The sequence below is a fragment of the Fopius arisanus genome, unplaced genomic scaffold (genome assembly GCF_000806365.1).
Source record: "Fopius arisanus strain USDA-PBARC FA_bdor unplaced genomic scaffold, ASM80636v1 scaffold00038, whole genome shotgun sequence".
NCBI lineage: Eukaryota > Metazoa > Arthropoda > Insecta > Hymenoptera > Braconidae > Fopius > Fopius arisanus.
The window spans coordinates 404,309-426,314 of NW_011887777.1; the positions used below are offsets into that span (position 1 = coordinate 404,309).

Sequence of the window (22,006 nt, forward strand, 5' to 3'; positions counted from 1 at the left end):
TATCCCAAAGCCCAATGCCTTAAATATTTTTACTAAATTTGACTAGGTCAACCCGAAAGAGTAATGTAGAACTGTTAGAAAAGCGACAAGCACCCACAAGCCCTTAAAAAATCGATAGACTTGTTGGGACGTTCTAAATCGAGACCTAAACGAGCTTTCCGTGACTGAGTGCCCGAACATGTGACTTTCCCCGAGACCCGGCAATTACCCGCGACCCTCCAGAAACCACCCAATGCCCTTTTTCCCCACCCATTCCCACCCTGCACCTAAAACTTTAATCAGCACCAGAATAAAATATCCACGCAAATCCATTCGATTTTCCTCCACCCGCGGACTGTCCATAAGTCAACACGACGTTGACGTAACAGATGGTGGCCTGAATCCGGTGAAAATCCAACGTCATCCGATCGCCCCCAAAAATATCTCATCTCCCACTAATTGCACCCCAAATGACTCCCCACTAACGACTTAAAAATCTAAATGAGTTCTAAATTAATTTTTCAAAATGAATAAAATACCCCAACGGCACGTATGAATTTCGCATCTCTTTTTGATTTATGATTATGATTTATATAAACTTACGTTCTCAATTCTTCATGAAAAAATGATCCAGCGAATTTTGAGTCTCCAGGATGTTGCTGATATACTGAAATGAATTTCACGAGACACAGACAGATTTGATAGTCACAACAGTTTGATGTGAGCCACACCAAGAGCTGAGCTTTTATAGGATTATTTTATAATCGATAGTGGTGCGCATGGGCCTTTACAGGTGCAGCAACAAGTACAGGAATAGGTGACGAGGGATCGCAATGAGGTGAAAGGTGGAGGGTGTGATTAAAGTTGAGGGAGTGACACTCCCGGGATGCTTCAACAGGATCAATCAATGAGCTCAGCACAATGCCATGGATTCACCATTGCTAATTATTTCTGCACAGAATATATATTCACTTGGGAGAACTAGGGCATCATGGGGTAGTACGCCATAAAACAGATCATCAAAATTGTTCAATCCTTAATTCTCAAGACTTCCATTGTCTAAATAAAGAGAAAGAGAAATTAAATCACCGGGGATCAGTGGAATTATTAAAAATTATTCAACTTATAATTTTCAACATTTTTTTGTATTTAAACAAACAGATTGATAAACTCAGTGTTTCGAGATTTGTCGATTGGGATTAAATAGTAATTATTCTACAAATTTTCTCAAATTTTCTTTTAAGAATATTTTTTTATCTTATTGTTTTACTTAATTTATGTAAAAAACTATTTAAAAATTGACAGGTTTTGATTATTGTTTATTATTAAGTTAATATAATTAAGTTAATATTTATTAAGTTAATTGATGTGAATTTCGAAAGGGTTTGAATTTTAAGTAGACGTATTTCTCTCGGTAAAGCGAAAATAATTTAATGGACTACTTTCTGATTTTTATCTATTTATTACTTTTTCCCTACCTGTAAATGAACTTCTACTTCCTACATTTCAATATTTTTCTTATCGATACGCGGCTACAAATTGATGAGAGGATAAGATAGTTGTTATCATGGAGACCAGATAACTCATTCCGACCGGAGATTGATAATGGGAAATAGTCGTGGTTTGCGTTTCCCTTTGAAATGTCAGAGCGTCATATTCTTCAGGATGAGACTCCAGCAGCTTCGGTATACGAAGGTAAAAATCGTGATGTAATAATGACGAACGAAGAGTCATTTAAAGATGAAGAATTAAAATCTCGATTTTTTTTTATAGTTATTGAACTTCCACCTCCGGTCTTCACTGGATCCCAGATGACGAGGACTCAACCTGAAAATTCAAGTAAAGATAATCAAAAATAATCAAAATAATAATTTTAAAAAAATACAATTTCAGTCCAATTGTTCAAAACAATTAAAATCATTAAAAATTAAGCGAATTCGTACTTTAATATTCAATTAATTATCTTTTAAAATCATTTTCTTGAGAGTTGATTAATCTTAATTAGCTTAAGTAAACTGCAATAACAAAAATTGTTCCAGCCCTTGGATTTTTAATAGAATTTATAACAATAGAATATTTAGGATGAAAATTGCTTGTTTTTCCAGTGATTATTTTATTATGACTTTTAGCAAGGACAGAAATTTTCAGAATAATTTTGCAATAGTGAATGGAAAAAAAAATGAAGAGATGAAACTTCCGGTTTTGCAGATAGAAATGGAATGAGAAATCAGAGGCGACCTATACCAATCAGCACTCAGGACTGGATATCAACTACGAGGTCACAGTTCAGTCCCATTTCCGCTGAATATTTCCTGACAAACGTCGAACAGGTGGAAATACAGCCGATAGTGGACATCAACACACGTGTGTAATCAATATTGTTGTGCAACTTTATGAATAATCAATACGAGTGCATGTATCAAAATTTTTCCTATAAAATTTCTCACCATTACTCGCGAGGGTTTTCTGGTGAATTTTCCATCGGTGATTTATCACGTGACGTTTGTCTCCATGGTTTTAATTGTACTCTATTTTTATTTAAAATCTGTTCTAGTCCTGGGGCATTCGGGAAAAAAATTCCGGGTGAAAATGCGAGGTGCAGAGACTCTCTTTTTGGCCACTGAGAATTCCTCGAAGTACCAGAGGAACGTCTTGGGAACTTCCAGGAGTTTTGTGATGGATGTGAGAGATCCGTCTGGGGAACCTGCATTTATCCTAACGAAAGGGCTCACTTGGGGGTGTGTTCCCGGATTTCTGCATGTAACCATTAATCCACGTAATTTTCCTCGAGAAACTGGAGTCGCTTCACTGTAGCCTTTTCGTCATAAGTTTTATATGAACAAAAAATTTTGACAACCCTAGGGGCATAATAATAGGGGCTTCAGAATTTTTGGAATTTCGAAAAATTTTATAAATAGCGTTGAAATATTGTTCATTCTGTTCGAACGTGGTGAAACCAGGAGAGAGTCATTTGAAGATGATAGACTATTTTAATAAAATTTCAAAGATGCGAGGCGGTCGTCAATGTGTTCGCCGCCATCTTGTTCAGCACCTCATGGAGGGGCTCGATAATGGCGGTGCCTCACCTCGCGTTTTTAAACAGTTATTACAAGTGTTTATCCTCCTCAAATGACATAAAAATAATTTCGTCATGTTTCTACGAAGTGAACTTTTTTTTTGAGGCGCTCGGTAGATATCCCCATTCGGTTTTAACCACACAGAGAGAAAAGTTTGACAACATTAATTATTTTTTTTAATAAAAATTCGAGTAAAAATTTCTGAATTGTCTCTATGGTTAAGGGCTTAACTAGACAATAAATTTTATCGAATATTTCTCTTCGTAGGAGAATTCGTGAAGGGTTTTTTTAGTTTTTATTAGTTTTCTTGTACTTTCGGTTTCCCTCAGAGTATGACTGTGGAAACGACTGAATACATTGGATGCATCCAGCAGAATTTCACTCTCTTTGGTCCACGCTTCACAGTTTATGATGCCTCGAGTGAAGCCATGTGCATCATAGATGGTCCCAACATGTGCTGCTGTTGCATGAGCAATGAAGTTTATTTCCAAGTGAATAGATTTATTTCTGATTTTATTTATAGATTCCATTCTATACTTTATTATTTCCTTTTTCGCCTCACAGAAATTATTTATTTCTTTGTTATATAAAAAAAATTCAATTATCAATTATACGTGTAATTATAATTACTAGAAAATATATTTGACAATCGAAAATTTTTAATGAGGATAAATGAATGTGTGGTTTTATTATAAAAATGGAAAATATCAAATTTGGAGGATTAGTGGAGGAGAGAAAATCTGGGATTTAATGAGGATTTTTTTACAGGTTTTGTCCACAGACATGAGCCGACAAATTGCTTCAATAAGTCATCAATATGATCACCTGCTCGTCGATCACATTCTGCTCCTGACGTTTCCTAATGATGCTAATGTGAGACTCAAGAGTCTCCTGATGGCTGCCACTTTTTTCATGGTGAGTTCCTAGTTTTTCATGATAAATTTATGGAATATATGAGATTCATAAAATTTTAATCCATTATTCCCCAGGGCGCACTCTATTTCGACCGTTTGTCCAATTCTCCTGCATCTAGACCTGTTAATTAACCACGGATCCACTGATATTAACTGGATTTTGCTGCAACAATTTATTACGAAAGTATTGAGGAAAACCCTCTGAAAAAAAAACGCTTAAAATATTTCTCATTCATTAATGAAAACGTAATTAATTAGTGAACAGATATTGAGAATGACTTTGTATAGAATTTAATAAACCAATAATTTTTGATTAATCGATACTTGGACAGATGTCTTGGAGGAAAAATTACTACTTTGAAATTATGTTTTTTTCTTTAAATATTCAATTTACACGCAGTGAATGTGGAGCGAGTTGACACGAGCACTCGAGGATGTCCTTCAATTGATTGTAAAACGAATCATCCATTAGAAGTTTGCAATTCAACATTGCGATTACTCCAAGAAAGTTCTTCCTCTAGAGTGAACTTGGATGACGCAGTTGCAAGCACTCGGGACAAATCAAAACATTTGTCGAGATTCCAGTTCGATTAATCCTCGATTTTTAGAAAATTGGCTTCATGAGCTGGTTTGAGTTAATTTTCAAAATTATCAGGTGATTTTTTTCCTGTCATTGAATTAAAGATAACAAATCGTAACCCCCCTCCAATGGTCAATATAAGTGCTAGTGTCAATAAAAAATTTCAGTGAAAATGAACAATGAATTTTCGAGAAAGTATTTTATCCACTGACTTTGCAATCGACGAGTCGAGATTTTCGATTAATCGATAGACTGCCTGCCCCCACTCCTTGACCCCCAATCAAAACAAAAAGAAGAAAAAAAAGTGGTGTCACTCCCGTGTTGTCAACCGTCTCTGAGGCGTATTTTTGCTGTAAGTACACGATTGTTATCACAAGAATGAAGTATTATCATTCCCCCAATTACACAAATACAACACCAACGGTTCCACCCATGATTATTCGTTATAGTAATTCATAAAGAACACTTAACCCATAATTATCCCATTTTTCCAGACAGATTTTCTGCAAAATGACTTTCTTCGAGATTGTCGGTGTCATTACAATAATTTATTACCTTTTTTATCTAATTTATCCCTGGTTTCTCGACTGCGATTTGCATCTGTCACTGCTGGAGACATTTGGACAGCCAATTGGTAATTATTCCTTTGAAATTACTAATTTTCCATTCCTTCAAAAAATTATTCTAACCAATTTAATCTAATAATTTCAATAATTGAATAACTTTATCAAATAATAACAAATGATTTGCAGAATTGAATTAATCAGTTGCCAGGGCGAACCGCTCATTTTGGAGTAATTAATTCATATGTTTATTTATCTTTTAGCTATTTTCAATGTTTTTTGATTATTTTTTTATTAGAAACACTCAGAGGTAAAGTTGTGTGGATCACAGGGGCTTCGAGTGGTATCGGGGAACATTTGGCGTATGTCCTGGCTAAAGCTCATTGCAAACTGATTTTATCAGCCAGGAGAGCCCCTGAACTTTCCCAAGTTAAGAAGAAATGTCTGGAAGGTATAACTGACATTTATTCCAGTTAATGATCGATGAAAAAATTTTAATATCGAATACTTATCGAATTAGAGCGAAAAACAAATGGAATTTTAATGGAAATTCTTTGGATTTTCACTGAACTCTCGATACAGTATTTAGAGTTTTTACAGAACTCCAAAAGAGGCCATAGTAGTTCGTAAATTTCGCTTCACACCTCTGATTTCTCTAATCCTCAGTCAATCCACATCTTCAGGATAGCGATGTGGAAGTCATGGTGATGGATATCTGTGATCTTAGCAGCCACCAGAAGTGTTTCGATCACGTAATTACGAAATTTGGAAGGGTATCTATTTTTTTTCTCAGTGTGAAATTTTTCTAATTTATAAAATATTATTTATGGAGATAAACCTCAACGTAAATTCTGCTTCTGCACAGTTGGACGTTTTGGTGAACAACGCAGGTAGATCCCAACGAGCTGCCTGGGAGAAAATTGATATACGAGTTGACAAAGAATTGTTTGATCTCAATGTTTTTTCTTTGGTGGCACTGAGTCGCATTGTTTATTCTTACTTCGAGGAAGTTGGCCATGGCCACCTCGTCGTTACCTCCAGTTTGGCTGGAGTTTTGGGAGTTCCGTTCTCTGGATCGTACACCGGTTCAAAGCACGCCTTACACGTTCGTTAATTATTCATTTAAATTTATAATTCTACCACTAACTCCAGAGAATTCTCTAGTCCATTCGAATTTTTCAATTTCCTTTTTCGTAAATAAATAAGTAAATCCAATTCTCGTCACAAGAATTTATAAACTGATGAATGAGTACAAGTCATTACTGAATATTTACAATCAAATTAGAAATTGAAATGAGTTACGCAATTTCTATTTTATGTTCGTTAACGTTGATTGCATTACTTGAATATTCCTGTCTAAATATTAATTTTTAACACAGCCTCTGTGAAAAATTACGCATTTCAGGGATATTTCCAGTCTCTTCGAGTGGAGAAAATGAACAAAAACATTCCAATCTCGATTGTATGCCCCGGTGCCGTCCAGACTCCATTTTTATCGGAGAGCTTCACCGACACAATTGGGAAGGTATTTTTTTTAATCAAACAATTGGAATTACCGAGAAGATAAAGTCGAGTAAACAGACCGTGTTATCTATTTTTATTCCAGAAATTTGGCGAAGTGACTGCCAACGCAAAAAATAAGTTGAGTTCCGAGCGTTGTGCTCATCTGATAGCAGTGGCAATGGTAAATCACGTTGACGAATGTTGGATTGCACACTCGACATCTCTTCAGCTGACATATCTCGCGAGATATTATCCAAATATTGCTCGAGTGTGCGTACCAAATTTTTCCTCTGTCTTGCCAGAATATCTGGTGTTATGGCATTTATTTTTTTTTCTTTTTGATTTTACTGTGAGAATTGCAAACTTTTCTGAACAAGCGCTACGTTTTTCCATTAATTCTTTTCCGAAATTTTTTATGGACAACTATTTATTTCTTGAGAAATCATTAAAAAATATCTTTCTTCCTCAGGATTTTCCAGCTCCTCGGCCAGAGATTTTTCCAATATGTGCGTGACAACAAAGTCACGGTTGCTTCGGAATAGACAGCATTTCCCCGCCATATAATAAAATCAAGATTATTCAATAAAAAAGTTAATTAATACAATTTCCCTTCAAAAAATCGTTTTATAAACCGAAGCTTTGTATATAGGAATAAATTAAAATTTAGTAAAGTTTTTGAGAAAAGATTAAATGAAAATTTCGCTTACTGAATATCTCCTTCAAAACTCACTTTATAATGCAGCAAATATACACAAAAAATAATCTAAAGCTACTCCCTGAAGTTCTCCAGCTTTTCCCTTGCTCCCTTGCCCCTGAGGATGGCCTCTTTGAACAATCTGCAGTACAAAGCGAGAGCAACGGGGCTGTCGTCATTCCCAGGGACTGGATAAGTAATTAAATTGGGATTGCAATTAGTGTCAACGATTCCAACACTGGGGATGCACATTTTGGCGGCGTCTCGTACAGCCAAACTCTCGAAGAGGACATCGTTCTGGGTATTGATAAAGATACAGAGGTCCGGGAGTCTCGTCACTGCTTGAAAGAGTCTCGTGGAATTCGTGAAGGTCCCGTTCTTCCAGTACCTCGTGAAAGCGAATTCATTGCACTCCTTTGCGGTTTTTTCCACCAAATGAGTCACCTACCCCACAAAATCCGTGATTTCAATAAAATTGCAACCTTTATACGATTTTTAAACTACTTTACAGCTGTAATTATCAACAAACTTGTTGACATGTTTCAATAATAATAATTGAACTCTAAAGAAATTTATTTCAATCAGAAATGGAATCATAGAGTCATCTTTTTTTGTGAGTCACCTGGGGCTTGCGGCAGATGAACATGATCAGGCCACCCTGGAAGGCGATGTGAGCTGTGAAGTTCAGGGCATCTCGGAGGTGCTCAGCTGTCTTGTCAAGATCGAAAATCAGGTGTCCCAATCGAGATCCGTAGATGTACGGTTTCATTCGATCGTCAAGCGATCCAATTTTGTGGCCAAAGTGCACTCGAGCATCAAAGAGATCTTTTATCGTGAAGAATTCATGAACACTGAAGAAATCCGGGTGCTTCAAGGGGTCTATCATCCCTGAGGGCTCTGAGAATCATTGGGCAATAAAAATTGACTCAAGTCACATATTTTTAAAAGTGGTATTTCAATTTTTGAAGGAATTATTCTGAGATCAGTTGCACTGGAACTCTCAATGTCGGTGAGCACATTATTTCTCATGAATAATTTATCATTCATTTGTTTAATTAAAAAAGTACCTTCATTTTTTTGTATTTTGGGTTCGACCTGTGTTGACAGAGATGCGGTCTGAGTAAAATTGAGACCAAGTGAGCGTTTGGCATGGCCTAAAACTGTCAGAAAACAGTAACAGATAAAAATTCTTACATAATTAATACATTAAAGTGTTTAAAGAATTAATTCTTATTTACATTTTGTGGAAAATACACGAGCCACCGATCCGGCCATGTTGAGGTTAATTGACACAAAATCCCCGTACCCCACCACCGGACATTGACGGGATGTCATTGGCTGGTACCAGGCATAATGAGACCAATAAAAATTGGGGAAACACCCGCGAAACTTAAGATATGAAATGTTCGTGGCATCTTTTTTGAGTTCTGCTCTGCCTTCTCCTAAAAAATTGAGATCTATTGATTTTTTTTCTTAGATATATTTCTCTTTCCTACTAATATTATGGTTTTATAGGCGCCTCTCGTCTTGTAGCCTTTAGCCTCTCCTTACTATCCTTTCTTCTTTTCTGGTGAGCTATTCATATAATTATATTAATATTAATAGTGAATTCACTGGAAAGTCAATAAAATTCGCTGGAATAATTTTCAAAAGAATCTTCTCAAATTTCTTTCAACAAATTCTATTAAATTTCCAATTAAAAGATGTAATTAGGTAAATCATTGATTTTATCAACCGTTTATTTTCATAATTTGAATCGTACACTTTTAAATGAAATTTTTTCAAAAGTCGTATCAACGTACTGATAAAAAAGTCATGGAGTTGCAAAGGAAAACAGTTTTTCATATATCAAGCAAAAAAAAATCCAATAAACTCCAGAGAATGGTCAGACCACCAGTGATCGATCATCCAAAAATACTCGTGTTATAAAAAATAAATACAAGATTAGTCAATACTTGGTGCAAATCTACTAAATAATTACTGAATACTTCTAAACTTTGAAGTTTTTCTACATGTTTGTACTTCAAGTTCCAAAGGCACATTATCACAATCGTTCAATCATCACCATTGCGACCCCTATAATGCGGATTATCCCGATTCCTTTCGTCCTTACGTTTCAAATTATAGTTGAAAGAAAAAAAAAACAAAAACAAACTGCTTTTCCATCCCAAAACATTAATTAACCTAATTATAGAATATTTTCATTTTTTTGGAATAACCTTCCAATGTTTTTTCATTTCAAGTTCAATGAAATGGATTTCAATTTTAATGAATAATAATGATTTTAGTTAGAAAAATCAAATTTTTAATTCTTCAGAAGTGAAAAAATGAGTCAACCGAAAAAAATTCTGAGACCTCAGAAATAATGATAAGTTTTATGTCTTCGACGTGACGTCAAGATGATTACAGAATTTCCACATCATTTTCAGAAAAGACGTCGATTTTCCAATCAGCGGCGAAGAGGTAAGTGAAATAGTTATGATTTATCGATTTAACTCGGAAACAAACCAGTTGAAGGTTTTACAGTTGATTAAATTTTCGACAAAGAAGATCTATTGACATTTTTCTCTAAAATCAGAATTTAAATAGACACATATTCACTACTATATTTTTTTGTGAGAAATCCTGTGTTATCTATTCACAAAAAAAAAAAGAAAATAAAAGGAAAAAAAGGTAACAAAATGGCAAAAGGAAAAAAATTTCCAATTCTGCAAAATACACGTCAAGAGATTTTTTTTGTGGAAAATAGAATAATTCGCAAAAAAATCCTCTACCATTTTCCCTGATGAATCAGAAGTTACCGACATTAATCGTTAATTAAAACGATTAACCGATTTAGTCACATTACTCTTGCATAAACTTTTCCCTCTGCACCTTCAAATACTCATAACAATCTCCCAAATTCTTCACAGATAATAGAGACATTCAGACAGGTAATCACTGGGTCGTGCCTGGACATTCTGACCAATGAGATAAGCGAGTTTATGTGCATACTGACAGGGTGCAGGTACTCTAATAGTTCCAGGCCAGTTATAGTAAAGATGACACAACTTATAAGACAATCTCTGAATATGATCAGTCTTAAAACTGGCCTCATCGAGCAGAACAACATAGTGGGTTGGTGTGACAGTGCCCTGCATGGCAGTTTGAGGCACAAGAAAGAAATCATACCAGCATTTTCTGGTAACAACAGAATCTACAATGGTTCCAGGTACAGGATTCTGTAGAGTTCTGCCCCTAAGAGTCATCACCCTGGTATTAATCCTTTTCTGGACCACAATAACCGTGAGTTTTGGTGAGTAACTCTCATCAATTTGCTTAAAAGCATCCTTGAGCTGTCCAATCTCATACTCAGCAACAAATCCCAGCTGTCCATCTCCAACGCCATCCCTGTAAACAACAATCCTATCAGGAAAAGTACCTCGCTTCCTCTTGTAAGCATTGAGTGAACCCATGGCGCAAGTCTTGAGAACATCGATGATCTCCTGCTTAGGTCCCTGCATGCCAATACTCGAGTGCCACGATGTCATGGTCTTGTCAAGACTAGCCACAAATCCAGTGACACTTCCAGTCTTGGGCTGTCCAGCTGGTGCATGATAAACATCAATTCCCACGACCATGACATTCTCAAAGGGCATGACAAGAGCCCATGGTGCTCCTCCCATCTTGCAATTCATTTGAATTGCTATTTTCTCAGCAACAGCTTTGATCTTTCTCTCATCAGATATCGTCTTCGTGACGACAACTTGCGATCTTATCGGGCACTCGACGCAGCAAACTTTCTTTATTGCCGAGTACCTGTCAAGTCTCACAGTTGGCACAATAGCCACCACCATGTCCAGTTCAGGATTGATAGCCTTTCTGATCTCCTGTACATAGTTCTGAGTGCTATCATTTCTCAATGCCACTTTCTGTGGATTTCCAATTTCCATCTTCATGGTACCACCGACTCGCTTCAACATCTTCACAAACTCCTCAGCTATTCTCTGGTCTTTCTCAATGAAGCAGAGAAACCAATTCTTGAGGCCATCAGTTCTCAGAAGAGGATTGTTTGTAACGCCCCTACCCCAGTCAGCTTTCTCATTAACTTTGCAGGTCGTACCATTGCCAAAGTGAATGACCTCAGGAGGGAGAATTCTCCCCTTGAGCCTAGTTAGATCATCCTCGATCTCGAGTCCCCAGTATTTCAGCATTTCAACAGCAAGTGGTGTGTTCTTCACATCCTGAATAAATTTTCTGATTACCTGACGGCGTTGTTCAGGCACCACCTGAGTTATTGCTGCCAAATCCTTCATGATTCTGAAGTTGCTACGGATTTTATCAGTGAGGCCAGTGAGGTAACACAATTCAGGAATCAGCAGCACGTCCTCTTCCTGAGTTCCCCCCTGGGGCAGCTTCTTTTTGGCTTTGTGGTAAATCAGGGGCTGCTTCATATCCTGAATTTCCATATTCCAGTGAGTCTTGTAGTACCTTGCCAGTGATATCTCCTCGCCCTTGCAGTTGAATGTAAACTCTGGGCATTTGTCCCAGTGGATGTCATCGATTCTATAGGTCTGGTTATTGTACCTCGTTAGGACAGTCATCCCCAGGAGTTCAGCTGTAACAGCATCCCTGAAATTTCCCTTGTCACGTGTCTGTCTGAGAAGTCCCCCCATATAATCACGAACAGTGTCAGTTCTCATGACCCTGTGGGAGGCATCGATGTTCAATTTTAATCCACCCTCGACCTCCTCGATGGCTGTGATATATCCTGGCCAGAGCTCCATCTTATGCTGCTCGACTTTGTGCGCACAGCGTGGATTAAAATTGTTACGATTGATACGAACCATGCTGAGGCACTTCATCACTTTTCCAAGAAGGATATTGAAGAATTGAACGGATTCTGAGGGCTTCTGCTGCTTCTGGAAGGTCAGGGTTATGGTAACGGTAACGTTGTCGTGACGAAGTGATTGTAATGTCGTCACGTCGTCGGGCAATCGGTTGGAGATGTACAGCAGAATTCCATCGAAGGTCTTGCATTTTCCCAGGAACTCGAGGTGTTGATTTAGGAGAGCATTTCTCAGTCGTGGTGAGTCAGTCTCTGGCTCGAAACGAGTCTCATATCTGAATATACCTTTCTTCGGTTCTATTTTGAGCCCGAGGTAGTTGGCCATTATATCAACGCTTTCTCCACTGGTACCCATCCTGGAGATTGTTGCACTGTGATCACTACCAGAGCCTGCTGAGTGATCGCCAATCGCCAGACCTGCGAGACTTCCAGTGACTCCCAGGTTGTCACCAGATACTTTTGGGGGTTCTGCCCTTAGGAGCTCTGCCTTCGGTGGATTTGTTGAAGCGATTGATGGGGGTGTTTGGGGGGTTGTTAACTTGTTGATTAGGGAGGCACGACCTGCACCCACTCGTGGTGCTGGTAATGGGGCTGGAACATCTGTGGAAATTTAATAGAAAAAATAAGAGGAATGGAAGAATAAGGAAAAAAATTAAGATATCTCCGAAATTGAAGAAAAAAAAGATAGTGAATAAGTAGTATATTTCGTACTAGGTCACTGAGTGATAAAAATCCTATTATCTTTTTTTGGTTCAAAGATATTACTGGTGAACTCAAGACCTTGTATTCTTTGATGGAAAAATTCAATTGTGGAAAAAATCCCTTTTCTCCACTAAAAAACTCAGATTAGTTCCTGGAACCGAGGGTGGAAAATATTTTTTTTTAATATTCACATTTTCAACGTTTTCTCACCGGAAAGTATATCCCCATGAACTGCAAGTGGTACAGGAGTCTGTTTCAGAGTTGACTCCAAGAGATTAACCCTTCCACGAGGCTTGACGGGAGCCTGAGCCTCACCTGGAGCAAATGGATGGCCCGCAGTCATTACTGATTTAAGTGGTGACCTCGTGGGAAGCTGTGGAATCTGTGCAGCTGGAGGAATTGATCTGGTGGGAAGCTGTGGAATCTGTGCAACTGGAGGAATCGACCTGGTGGGAAGCTGTGAAATCTGTGCAACTGGAGGAATTGATCTGGTGGGAAGCTGTGGAATCTGTGCAACTGGAGGAATTGACCGGGTGGGAAGCTGTGGAATCTGTGCAGCTGGAGGAACTGATCTTATTGGTACCTGTGGAGGCTGATTTACTGCGGGATGAGTAACCTGAGGGATCGATCTCGTTGGAAGAGAGGGTCGAGGACATGAAATTGGTGGATGGGACACTGGGGGAATTGATCTCGTTGGAAGCGAGGGTCGGGGATAGGGATTTGGGGGATAAACTTCTGGAGAAGGTGTTGTCACCACTGGAGATGACACTGGAACTGCAGCCTCAACAGTTGGGGGAGACAGTGGCTCTGATGAATCCCCTGAACCTTGTGCCATCGCCTTCTTCCTCAGGGCCTCTATCAGGGCACCTCGACCTCCTCCACGACCGCCGCGTCCTCCACCTCGATCCATTTTTCCCGGATTTTTACTGAACTTTTATTGCTCAGTAATAACTACTGAAATAATATTATTTAATTATTTGTAGGAGGCACAAATTTTAACGATTATTTAATTATTTGATCCGATCTTCCATTTATTGTTAACAATTAAACTTTGGTTTAAGATTCGATATAATATAAGCTGGGTTGGTTGTGGTAAATTTAATGTTGCTTGCTCGAGAGTTCGTCTCCAAGTGTCCTCAGTCACCAAATCGTCCAGGGTGTCAAGTCTACCCATTAAACAAGGCCCTTTGTCTATGGGGTTGGTCCACGTGCTGGGCTGTTTCGTATAAACAGCCTAATTGTTTCCATTATTCCCTCTGATCAGTCACAACAGGTCTCTTGTTCGTTTTAACGTCGAAAATATTTCCAACATATTCTTAATTGACTCATGGAAATATAGACACATAGACACAGACTCTTGTCTTTTGGACAGACGTGTCACCTTGGACGAACTGGTGACCTGTGCCACTCTTTTACAAACTCTCGAGCGAGCAACATTGGACATTAACAACCTAGCTTACATTATATCGAGTCTTTAACTAAAGTTTAATTGTTAACAATAAATAAAAGATCGAGTCATCCAATTAAATTGCGTGCAATATAGCTTCATCCTACATGACTCCTCATTGCATTATTTTAATATTAATCAAACCCGATTTAGCTCGACGTAATCTCAATTCAAAAATTTATTCTCGAATTAATAAATTTGTAATTGAAATAAAATAATATCAATTTAAAATAAGAATCCCCATTTTCTCCGAGAAGTCAATCAATTTTAGTTATCTTCCCCCATTTTAAATTAAGATTGAGACAAAAATTTCCAAGAAATATTTGAGAAAACGATGCCTCGAGGAGCCATTGCTGCGTAATTCAACACCCCTGAATGCCAGAGAGTTATCGTCAGCAACGACTTCCACGAAATGCTGTTTACGATCGTCTCAGGCCACCAAGAACAAAGGAACTGTGTCCTTGAAGTTGCCTCTTTCTCTGCGAAGGGCGTGTAACAATAAAAAAAAACTGTAAAAATTCATCGGACCCTCACCTGAATCAATCACCTGATCAAAATCACGCGGTGGATAGTTTTTCTAGGAATTTCGTGATAAAATCCGCAGAAATCTTGAAATTTTGGCTCTGAGGAAATTTTGGAACGCACGTCTTCGGCGACGACAGGAAACGAACTAGACCGGCCGGCAGCGGCCGAAGAAATGCAACGCATTCACGAAGCAATGCGCGTGCCCGGAAATTTTCCCGCGCCAAAATCGAACGGTTCAAACAACCGATCCATTGACTCTGAGGTCGGAATTACACAATGGTTTTATGACAGCTTAATTATGAACAGTTAAATAAAAGATTCATCCCGGATCCATTGTTTATTTGTCACAGAAGTTATAAAATAATTCTCAATATTTTTTTAATGAATGTGTTTCATTCGTTGATTTCAGTTTCTTCCTCGTCTTCTGGTTTCTGCTTGTTATTCTCCTCGTCTTCATCTCGTGGACCTAATTTGTGCATCGCTAGATCCCCCAGCCAGAGCAGCATTCTGACAAAATCATAATTGAGGAAAAAACAGAAAGTTTCTTGTTCAAAAATACAAACAATCTGTAAAAAATCAAATTGTGTGTTCTATATTTCACAGGAATTAAATAGATGAGCGAATGGATAAATAAATTGAATAAAATAATTAATAATTGAGTATAATGCATGTTATCGATGAGAAAGTTCACTGGAAGAAAATTGCCGTGTTCAAATAAAATAAACACAAGCTATGCGAATTTATTTGATTCTTTTATCCATGGAAGCATTTGTGAAAGGATACGATTGCTCTTTCATCTCTGTTTCTTCAATATGCGGAAGGATGAACTCCTTGTGGAATTTCTGGACGGCTTCCTCGCAGTCACTCCACTCCAGCTGCTCGTGAATTCCATCAGCCCCGTACCTCTTATTGTAATTATCATAGTGCACCTGAAGAATTATAAATCAAAAACTAGAAACCCATGGGAATCCTCAGGGATTTCGTGCTAATGCAGTGAAAAGTTATGAATTTTAAACCGAAATCGAGGATTTTATGGATGAAGTCCGAAAAATTTCATTCGCTCGTTTAGTTTTGGGGATATTCTCCAAAAACTCACCGAAAAAATTTTATCTTCATCAAATAAAAAATATTATTACTTCGTATTATTGATTATTATTGCGTTATGGTGGAGGTATTTAGTAATATTAAACATTTACATGGTTGAGAACCAATCCTAGTCCAGGGGCTATCGGAATGTCCCATTTCTCTGGCTTAAAACTCTCCTCGATGGCATCCTCCGTCGCCAGGTTTCGCACGATGGAGATCACCAGGGCCACCATTTTTCTTATCTGATGGAGCATGAAACTCTGGCCTTTCACCTGGAGAGTGGCGAATTCAATGTTGTCCTTGGAGATGTGAGTGTCCAGGACTTGGCACTTCATCATGTATCGATTGGCTCGAGGATCGAAAGGTCTTCTAAAAAAATATACAGAAGCTGTCGATGAGATTAAAAATGTTCAAGGAAGATTTTTTCAGTCAGAGACATTAAAAAAAATTCTTTCACACGGATATCAGTGCAGTTATAAATTAATAAGATTTCTTACACTCGAGCAGTGAAGTTGTGGAAATTATGGGTGCCCTCGTACAACTTTAATACTGAATTCACCTTCTCTCTTAACTCTGGGCTCATTCTGAATTCCGTGAAGGCTTTACCATCGATTGTCTTGAGCTCCTCCACTCGTTTGAGAATTTCCTCCTCCGAGAGGGGAACCCTATCCCTCAGACTCTGGTCATCGGGGGCAAATGCAAATGTCGGAAGTGTATAGGTGTACGTTCTCGCGTTGCACTGGGATTTACTGTTGAAACCCTTTGTCACACGTTTTATCCCGAACACACGAATTTCTTTCGGGAGATATTGATTTATGTCTTCAATTTTCGCTGAATCGGCTGCAAAATTTTTCAATGATGCAACGAAAATTAATTAACAAGACAAAAACGAGGGGCTAGTGTGGAAACATAAATAAAATCAAATAAAATAGATATATGGCTATAAAATAAATAAATATATAAATGAATTTATAAAATAAGCAAAAAATTCTTACGAAGTTTAGCAGAACAAATTTGTCTCGTGGCAGACACCCCTTTATCTGTCCTAGCAGCCCTCTGAAAATTGGTGTATTGAATGGTCTCGTAAGCTTCCTCATCGATCAATTTAGCCTTGAACATAGCTGTTATCAGATCCTCCTCAATAGTCCTCATCTTGGGGTTCCTCTGCATGCCATAATAATCCTTCCCCAGGTAACCAAGCATAAAAGCAAAATTCTTCTTCTTTATCCTCTCAAACTTCGCCTTCTTCGATCCCGAATCCTCAACTTCCTCTAGTGATCTCTTGTTGCTCTCCTCGACCTCTTCCACGGGGGCTGTACTGGTCTCTACCTGAGTTGACATTCTACCGCGATTTTTCACTGCAGAAAAACCGTCAGCACTTCAAATAAATTTACAACCATTAATCAAGAAATTGCAAAAAAAGCTCCACAAATCAGTGATTATCTCGAGAACGTGCGATGCTATCGAAAAGTCGATCGGAATCTTTTTGTAGAGAATTTCTTCAACAACAAAAAATGTCTGTAGACTTTTCTTCTAAGTCTTCTCGGTTTCGAGATAAATTTCAAATTAAAAAGGCGTGAGGAAGAAATAATGAATGGATGATGGAGTTTTTTATAGAAATTGATAGAAATTCATCGGATTCATTAGATTTTCTCTTTAATTTAGAATATTTTCGTACTCACCAAAGGAAGGGAGGATATTATTGATTCTACTGACTCTAAATATCCGAAGCATCGAAGGAAAATCTGGAATTCCAGCAGGGATTCAATAAATAAAGAGTTGTTGCAAATTAATGAATTAATTGATTAATTTATCCTCGCATGTTTTCCTGTTTTTCTTCTTTACACCATGTGCTGTTGGAGTTGTTAACCTCAGTTTGTTCTCTTGAATAGTATTGAATGAGGTTAGAGTAGAAATCAGTTGTCGTGAGAAAAATGAGTGGAATCCACGATTATTCCTCGTTTCTGTTGTAAATACGAATTGTCGAGGGTTTTCCACGAATTTGCAGAAGTTCTGTGGGACTAATAAAACGTGAATATCTTATTACAGTCTCCAAACATGTCTGGATTTGCTTTTAATGCTGTTTGTGGTCTGACGAGAGCTGCACAGGTTAGAAATATCGATTGTTGTTTAGCATTCATTGTTAATTTATTGTTAATCCTCTGATTATTGACTGATCATTCCCCATTTACACTGATTCAACGATCAATTCGGGTAAATTGGCTACTCGAATTGTTGGGTTAATTAATAACATAAAAAATAAACAAATTGAATAATCAATTGCTCCACTCTGGTGCACAATTATTTGGTATGTCATAATTTTGCGGTTATCTGGATAATGAATGGATTTAGAGGAAAATGTTATCGGAATTTTTTCTAGCTGAGGGTTTTTTCTAGAAAAAATTATTTCTCTTATTTTCTCCTAAGACCAATCAGTAATGAGATAACTCGAGGTTTATGAGGCAGGGGGAATTATTGATGTTGATGTTTTTAGACGAATTCTGCAATTCTGTCATCGATCTCTCGACACTCCATTGTAATGACGCAGATTAGAAATCACAATAAGCACTGGAATCCTAAATTTAAGAAGCTTCGGGCTGAAAAAGTTATAAAAATAAAATTGCCGAATTATGAGAAGGACGAGAATGATGAAATGTCAGCTGAAAAGATTCGGACTAAATTCAAGGAGCAGGGACTTCAGCCTTCCCAGCCCTGGATCGAAAAGCCCATCTTCGTCAGCTGTACCGGAGCTATCTTCGAGGAATACATACCACCTGAAGGCGACGGGAAATTCTCCGCGGTCACTGGGGCGGTGAGAGATCAATGGAAACATTCATCAAAATTTTAATCGATGAGTTTATGAAAAATCAAGAAGAAAATTGAAAAGAAATAAATATTCAGAGAAATTTTAATGAGAACATCTTCAGAGAGCAATTAATAATTGATCAAATTAATCTAATCACTCTTCAATTTTTTTTCAGGGTGCAAAGCAAAAAGTTGAATTCATGACGAAAAAGGGAAAATCTTATATGGCAGTGAAGAAGATAAAAAACTTCCTGGAAGACTTCAGCGCTGTTGATTTCGAAGAGGAGGCGCAGGAAATTTACATCAAAGCGCACGAAGCTATCGCCAAGTGAGCAATGAAGCTGAAGAATTTCTTATCGAAGTTGAAACATTGATAAAGTTTATTTATTCTAATTTTTTTTCTTTTAGCAAAGACAAAGATGCTTTACGATTGACTGTGACAGAACGAGCATATCCTGTAAGTAATTGATTTCCCGTGCATTTTTATTCCCATTCCCATGGGATTGGATATATCTGTTGAGAAGAAAAACCAATATTTTCCGTCATTAGGTGATTAGTTATGTTGTTACCTGGACATGAAAATTGGGAAGCAATGAAATAAAATAATAGAAATCTTTCTAGTAACGATAATTTGCATGAAAAATTGAGTCTTTGGATAATTAAAAATTCCATCGAAATGGAATTTGGATTCTTTCAGGAGGTAAGGCACAATACCTTAGATAAAACAATTCGCTGGAAGTTCATAGAGTCTCTGGTTCCCCCTCGAGTTGTTCACGCTCGTTGCACTGATCTCATCACCAAGGACAATGTTTTTGCCCAAATTACTGTGCGATTCCATACTCAACAGGTGATTAAACAATTACTGCAAATAGAAAAACCTGAAAATTATTCAGACTCATGTATCTCTGCATAAAATCCTCATTTCAAAGATATTATTTCTCAAAAATTTCTGCTTTAAATCTTTTAAATTCTTATTTGGTACTAACAAATAAATAATTCCATCAGCTCCATTTAATTTTCATTGAATTGATGTCTGGAATTTTTTAATAGACCCTAGCAGTCTACGACAGATTTGGTCGTCTAGTTCATGGAAGTGAATTCGTGAAGAAAGACGTTCTAGAGTACGTAGTCTTTGAGAATCACTTGGCGAATAAATATGGGAACTGGAGGATTCACGGAAAAATAATTCCCTCGTGGATGCCAGAGCGAGAGAATGCCCAGAGGACATATCTGAAGAAGCCAGAGGAGCCTGAACCCTTGGAGGAATCATCGAAGGAGGCAGAAGTGTCTATTGCTCACGTCGACAAAGATTCCTCACCTCAACAACCTGCTGTGGCCTAAGGCTCTGTGAGATAACTTAATTACCAATAAATTTATTATTGACTAATGGAGTCTTTTGCTATCGTTTCCCTCTAATGCTACAGATCTGTGATCTGCATTTTTTTTCAAACCTTTGAGAAGTGGAAGTAAAAAATAAAATGAAGACTGTTGAAGATCGAATCGAAGGATTTTTTTTTTCATTTTTATGGGGAATAAATAAAAAAAGCTGCAGAAAATTTCAATTTAATTGACAACAATTAAATACAATTCTCTATAGATACACTATGAAAAGTTAACGAATATTCTATAGAAATGTGAAATGAAACATTTTGTAGAGAAGATTTTGTTCTATCGAAATATTTCCTGTAGAAATTTCTCGTTTCTTTACTTCAGTTAATTAATGTGGAAACGAAACATAACATTACGAAAAGAGTAACAATTTTATAGAAATTATATAGATATTCACTGAAGTCCCAATTATTGGGATGAATTTCTCTCAAAAATGTTTCTCTAGAATATCTGATTTGGAGAAAGAAAAATCTGTTTTTACCCACAATATTTTTCATTTAAAATTTTTATAGAGGGAAACGTCAAAAAATAACAAAAATTTTCCATTTCACCACCAAAAGAACTGCAGTTTTTCCTTCTCCTGTTTGGTATCCCAAGGGAATGGATTACATTGTTTTTCTCAACATTTGTACGTACACCATCGACGACTTCATTGTCTGAAAATCGATTGATGTCTCGATTTGTGGGAATCTCAGGAATTTCCTGCTGCAGTAGAGGTCTTACCTTTGTGAAAGTCTCCAACGAGAAAATATAGAACCTTCCTGCAGTTATTCTAATGGGCTCTTGCGTTGTTTGCATGCATATTATTAAGGCTTTCTTGTATCCCATTGACATATCGCACCAGTTGCACTCGTAGTAGGCATTCAGAAGTGCATTACACTTGAGTACAAGAAATCCCATTAGCTGAAGAAATTTGCTGTTGTTTTCCCGGATGGGAAAATTCAATAGAAAAACCTAGCGCCTCCTTTAAATATTCTATTCAATCACCGGTGGCATTTTATAGAAATTCTATTGGGATTTTGTTAATTTTTCTCTTATTTTAATCAATATGTCATGGGAATAAATAAATGTAATGCTGAACGAAAATGGAATTAACACACGGATGAATGGAATTGTTATGAACTCTGTGGAGTTTTAATAGAATCCACTGGAATTTCTACAGAAGTTCGACAAAATTTTATAGAAAGCATTCTTTTTTTTTAATTAAATTCTTTCATACGTGATCTTACCTCAGTTTTGAGATATTCTCCCATGAAACAATTCACATATACTACAACCAGCATGGAAAAAATGTACGTGGCAAATCCAAAACATCCGACGGCATCGGCGCTATCTAGATTCTGAAATATTTCGAAAAACATCGAAACATTTAGATAATTCGCATTATAATGACATTGAACAGCTCCGGAAGTAAAAAGGCTTGAAACTTCGTTACAGGAATTGCCAGCCTAACGGTAGCGAAAAAAGTTGTTCAGTTTGCCTGAATAGCAGAAAAAAATTTGAGAGTGATCTGATGAATGTAAATAATATTAATAATTGTTCAAAGATGCGAGGTGAGCGCGCCGCCATTTTGCTGCAGAGGGAGGCAGGTAAGATGGCGGTGCATCATTGAAAAATTCCAACTTTTTATTCAAAAAACACGAGATCTACTGCGCGCTCCGTGCGCCGAATTCGAATTTCGACTTCGGATTCGAGTTGACCAATAAGGAATCAGTCTTACGAGTTTCGACTCAGGCGAACTTCATTTACATATCTTTGCTTTCATGATAAGGATTATTCAAAAATGTATTTTACTTCCAAAGCTTTTTCAGTGAAATTTTACCGTCATAAATCTATAGACAATGAGTCCCATCAAAACGGTTGTTACAACGATATCGTACAAAAGGGGTAGGTGAAAAGTATTATTGAACCATT

At 37.3% G+C, this 22,006-nt stretch overlaps 8 protein-coding genes across 11 annotated transcripts in view; 3 read left to right on the top strand and 5 right to left on the bottom strand.

Moving 5' to 3' along the window:
- Positions 1–1,064, bottom strand: part of LOC105266395 (uncharacterized) — a 7,080-nt gene extending 6,016 nt beyond the window's left edge. The window contains exon 1 of the mRNA XM_011304523.1: positions 583–1,064. The gene's annotated coding sequence lies outside the window, so the exon portion shown is untranslated. The remainder of the gene's footprint in view (positions 1–582) is intronic.
- Positions 1,065–1,357: 293 nt separating this feature from the next.
- On the top strand, positions 1,358–4,387 carry LOC105266397 (phospholipid scramblase 4-like). The gene is made up of 7 exons (XM_011304526.1): positions 1,358–1,674; positions 1,753–1,818; positions 2,188–2,343; positions 2,534–2,739; positions 3,386–3,547; positions 3,825–3,971; positions 4,046–4,387. Exons 1-7 carry the CDS (start codon positions 1,620–1,622, stop codon positions 4,100–4,102), a joined length of 849 nt encoding a protein of 282 aa, XP_011302828.1. The 5' UTR covers positions 1,358–1,619; the 3' UTR covers positions 4,103–4,387.
- Positions 4,388–4,808: 421 nt separating this feature from the next.
- On the top strand, positions 4,809–7,305 carry LOC105266396 (dehydrogenase/reductase SDR family member 7). The gene is made up of 8 exons (XM_011304524.1): positions 4,809–4,902; positions 5,045–5,184; positions 5,412–5,564; positions 5,780–5,886; positions 5,979–6,218; positions 6,519–6,638; positions 6,720–6,886; positions 7,086–7,305. The coding sequence occupies exons 2-8, from the start codon at positions 5,061–5,063 to the stop codon at positions 7,156–7,158; spliced, it is 984 nt and encodes a 327-aa protein (XP_011302826.1). The 5' UTR covers positions 4,809–4,902; positions 5,045–5,060; the 3' UTR covers positions 7,159–7,305.
- A 26-nt stretch (positions 7,306–7,331) lies between these two features.
- mRpS2 (mitochondrial ribosomal protein S2) lies at positions 7,332–8,644 on the bottom strand. Its single transcript, XM_011304527.1, has 4 exons — positions 8,549–8,644; positions 8,378–8,470; positions 7,933–8,207; positions 7,332–7,754 (listed from the first exon to the last, which is right to left on the bottom strand). The coding sequence occupies exons 1-4, from the start codon at positions 8,583–8,585 to the stop codon at positions 7,386–7,388; spliced, it is 774 nt and encodes a 257-aa protein (XP_011302829.1). The 5' UTR covers positions 8,586–8,644; the 3' UTR covers positions 7,332–7,385.
- Positions 8,645–10,008: 1,364 nt separating this feature from the next.
- Positions 10,009–14,952, bottom strand: AGO3 (Argonaute 3). 2 transcript variants are annotated; one of them, XM_011304532.1, is made up of 3 exons: positions 14,822–14,952; positions 13,051–13,791; positions 10,009–12,738 (listed from the first exon to the last, which is right to left on the bottom strand). In XM_011304532.1, exons 2-3 carry the CDS (start codon positions 13,748–13,750, stop codon positions 10,217–10,219), a joined length of 3,222 nt encoding a protein of 1,073 aa, XP_011302834.1. In that variant the 5' UTR covers positions 13,751–13,791; positions 14,822–14,952; the 3' UTR covers positions 10,009–10,216. The 2 variants fall into 2 exon arrangements, with proteins under 2 accessions (XP_011302834.1, XP_011302833.1); XM_011304531.1 differs by having other exon boundaries at positions 13,051–13,794.
- Positions 14,953–15,123: 171 nt separating this feature from the next.
- On the bottom strand, positions 15,124–17,672 carry Pus1 (Pseudouridine synthase 1). 2 transcript variants are annotated; one of them, XM_011304530.1, is made up of 6 exons: positions 17,581–17,672; positions 16,894–17,276; positions 16,396–16,738; positions 16,009–16,267; positions 15,596–15,741; positions 15,124–15,319 (listed from the first exon to the last, which is right to left on the bottom strand). In XM_011304530.1, exons 2-6 carry the CDS (start codon positions 17,237–17,239, stop codon positions 15,205–15,207), a joined length of 1,209 nt encoding a protein of 402 aa, XP_011302832.1. In that variant the 5' UTR covers positions 17,240–17,276; positions 17,581–17,672; the 3' UTR covers positions 15,124–15,204. The 2 variants fall into 2 exon arrangements, with proteins under 2 accessions (XP_011302832.1, XP_011302830.1); XM_011304528.1 differs by having other exon boundaries at positions 16,894–17,256; positions 17,581–17,670.
- Positions 17,673–17,915: 243 nt separating this feature from the next.
- mRpL45 (mitochondrial ribosomal protein L45) lies at positions 17,916–20,203 on the top strand. Its single transcript, XM_011304535.1, has 6 exons — positions 17,916–18,007; positions 18,393–18,710; positions 18,880–19,031; positions 19,112–19,160; positions 19,401–19,550; positions 19,754–20,203. The coding sequence occupies exons 1-6, from the start codon at positions 17,957–17,959 to the stop codon at positions 20,042–20,044; spliced, it is 1,011 nt and encodes a 336-aa protein (XP_011302837.1). The 5' UTR covers positions 17,916–17,956; the 3' UTR covers positions 20,045–20,203.
- LOC105266401 (odorant receptor 2a-like) lies at positions 20,203–21,988 on the bottom strand. Of its 2 annotated transcripts, XM_011304534.1 has the most exons (4): positions 21,915–21,988; positions 21,322–21,432; positions 20,816–20,971; positions 20,203–20,748 (listed from the first exon to the last, which is right to left on the bottom strand). In XM_011304534.1, exons 1-4 carry the CDS (start codon positions 21,942–21,944, stop codon positions 20,698–20,700), a joined length of 348 nt encoding a protein of 115 aa, XP_011302836.1. In that variant the 5' UTR covers positions 21,945–21,988; the 3' UTR covers positions 20,203–20,697. The 2 variants fall into 2 exon arrangements, with proteins under 2 accessions (XP_011302836.1, XP_011302835.1); XM_011304533.1 differs by having other exon boundaries at positions 20,203–20,971.
- Positions 21,989–22,006: the final 18 nt, after the last annotated feature.

Bases quoted from the DNA above. Each gene is read 5' to 3' on its own strand.
- LOC105266397 (XM_011304526.1), top strand. From the start codon at position 1,620: ATGTCAGAGCGTCATATTCTTCAGGATGAGACTCCAGCAGCTTCGGTA. The intron at 2,344-2,533 runs GTGTGTAATCAA...AATCTGTTCTAG, and splicing joins GATAGTGGACATCAACACAC to TCCTGGGGCATTCGGGAAAA. The intron at 2,740-3,385 runs GTAACCATTAAT...GGTTTCCCTCAG, and splicing joins GTGTTCCCGGATTTCTGCAT to AGTATGACTGTGGAAACGAC.
- LOC105266396 (XM_011304524.1), top strand. From the start codon at position 5,061: ATGACTTTCTTCGAGATTGTCGGTGTCATTACAATAATTTATTACCTT. The intron at 5,565-5,779 runs GTATAACTGACA...TCTAATCCTCAG, and splicing joins TAAGAAGAAATGTCTGGAAG to TCAATCCACATCTTCAGGAT. The intron at 6,887-7,085 runs GTGCGTACCAAA...TTTCTTCCTCAG, and splicing joins TATCCAAATATTGCTCGAGT to GATTTTCCAGCTCCTCGGCC.
- mRpS2 (XM_011304527.1), bottom strand. From the start codon at position 8,585: ATGGCCGGATCGGTGGCTCGTGTATTTTCCACAAAAT. The intron at 8,471-8,548 runs GTAAATAAGAAT...GTTTTCTGACAG, and splicing joins TCGTGTATTTTCCACAAAAT to TTTTAGGCCATGCCAAACGC. The intron at 8,208-8,377 runs GTACTTTTTTAA...AATGATTCTCAG, and splicing joins CAAAATACAAAAAAATGAAG to AGCCCTCAGGGATGATAGAC.
- AGO3 (XM_011304532.1), bottom strand. From the start codon at position 13,750: ATGGATCGAGGTGGAGGACGCGGCGGTCGTGGAGGAGGTCGAGGTGCC. The intron at 12,739-13,050 runs GTGAGAAAACGT...AAATTTCCACAG, and splicing joins TCATGGGGATATACTTTCCG to ATGTTCCAGCCCCATTACCA.
- Pus1 (XM_011304528.1), bottom strand. From the start codon at position 17,632: ATGCTTCGGATATTTAGAGTCAGTAGAATCAATAATATCCTCCCTTCC. The intron at 16,739-16,893 runs GTAAGAATTTTT...AAAATTTTGCAG, and splicing joins AATTTGTTCTGCTAAACTTC to CCGATTCAGCGAAAATTGAA. The intron at 15,742-16,008 runs GTAAATGTTTAA...ATAATTCTTCAG, and splicing joins TAGGATTGGTTCTCAACCAT to GTGCACTATGATAATTACAA.
- mRpL45 (XM_011304535.1), top strand. From the start codon at position 17,957: ATGTCTGGATTTGCTTTTAATGCTGTTTGTGGTCTGACGAGAGCTGCA. The intron at 18,008-18,392 runs GTTAGAAATATC...TGATGTTTTTAG, and splicing joins GTCTGACGAGAGCTGCACAG to ACGAATTCTGCAATTCTGTC. The intron at 19,161-19,400 runs GTAAGTAATTGA...GGATTCTTTCAG, and splicing joins TGACAGAACGAGCATATCCT to GAGGTAAGGCACAATACCTT.
- LOC105266401 (XM_011304533.1), bottom strand. From the start codon at position 21,944: ATGGGACTCATTGTCTATAGATTTATGACG. The intron at 21,433-21,914 runs GTAAAATTTCAC...GAAATATTTCAG, and splicing joins TTGTCTATAGATTTATGACG to AATCTAGATAGCGCCGATGC. The intron at 20,972-21,321 runs GTAAGATCACGT...CTTGTACTCAAG, and splicing joins GAGAATATCTCAAAACTGAG to TGTAATGCACTTCTGAATGC.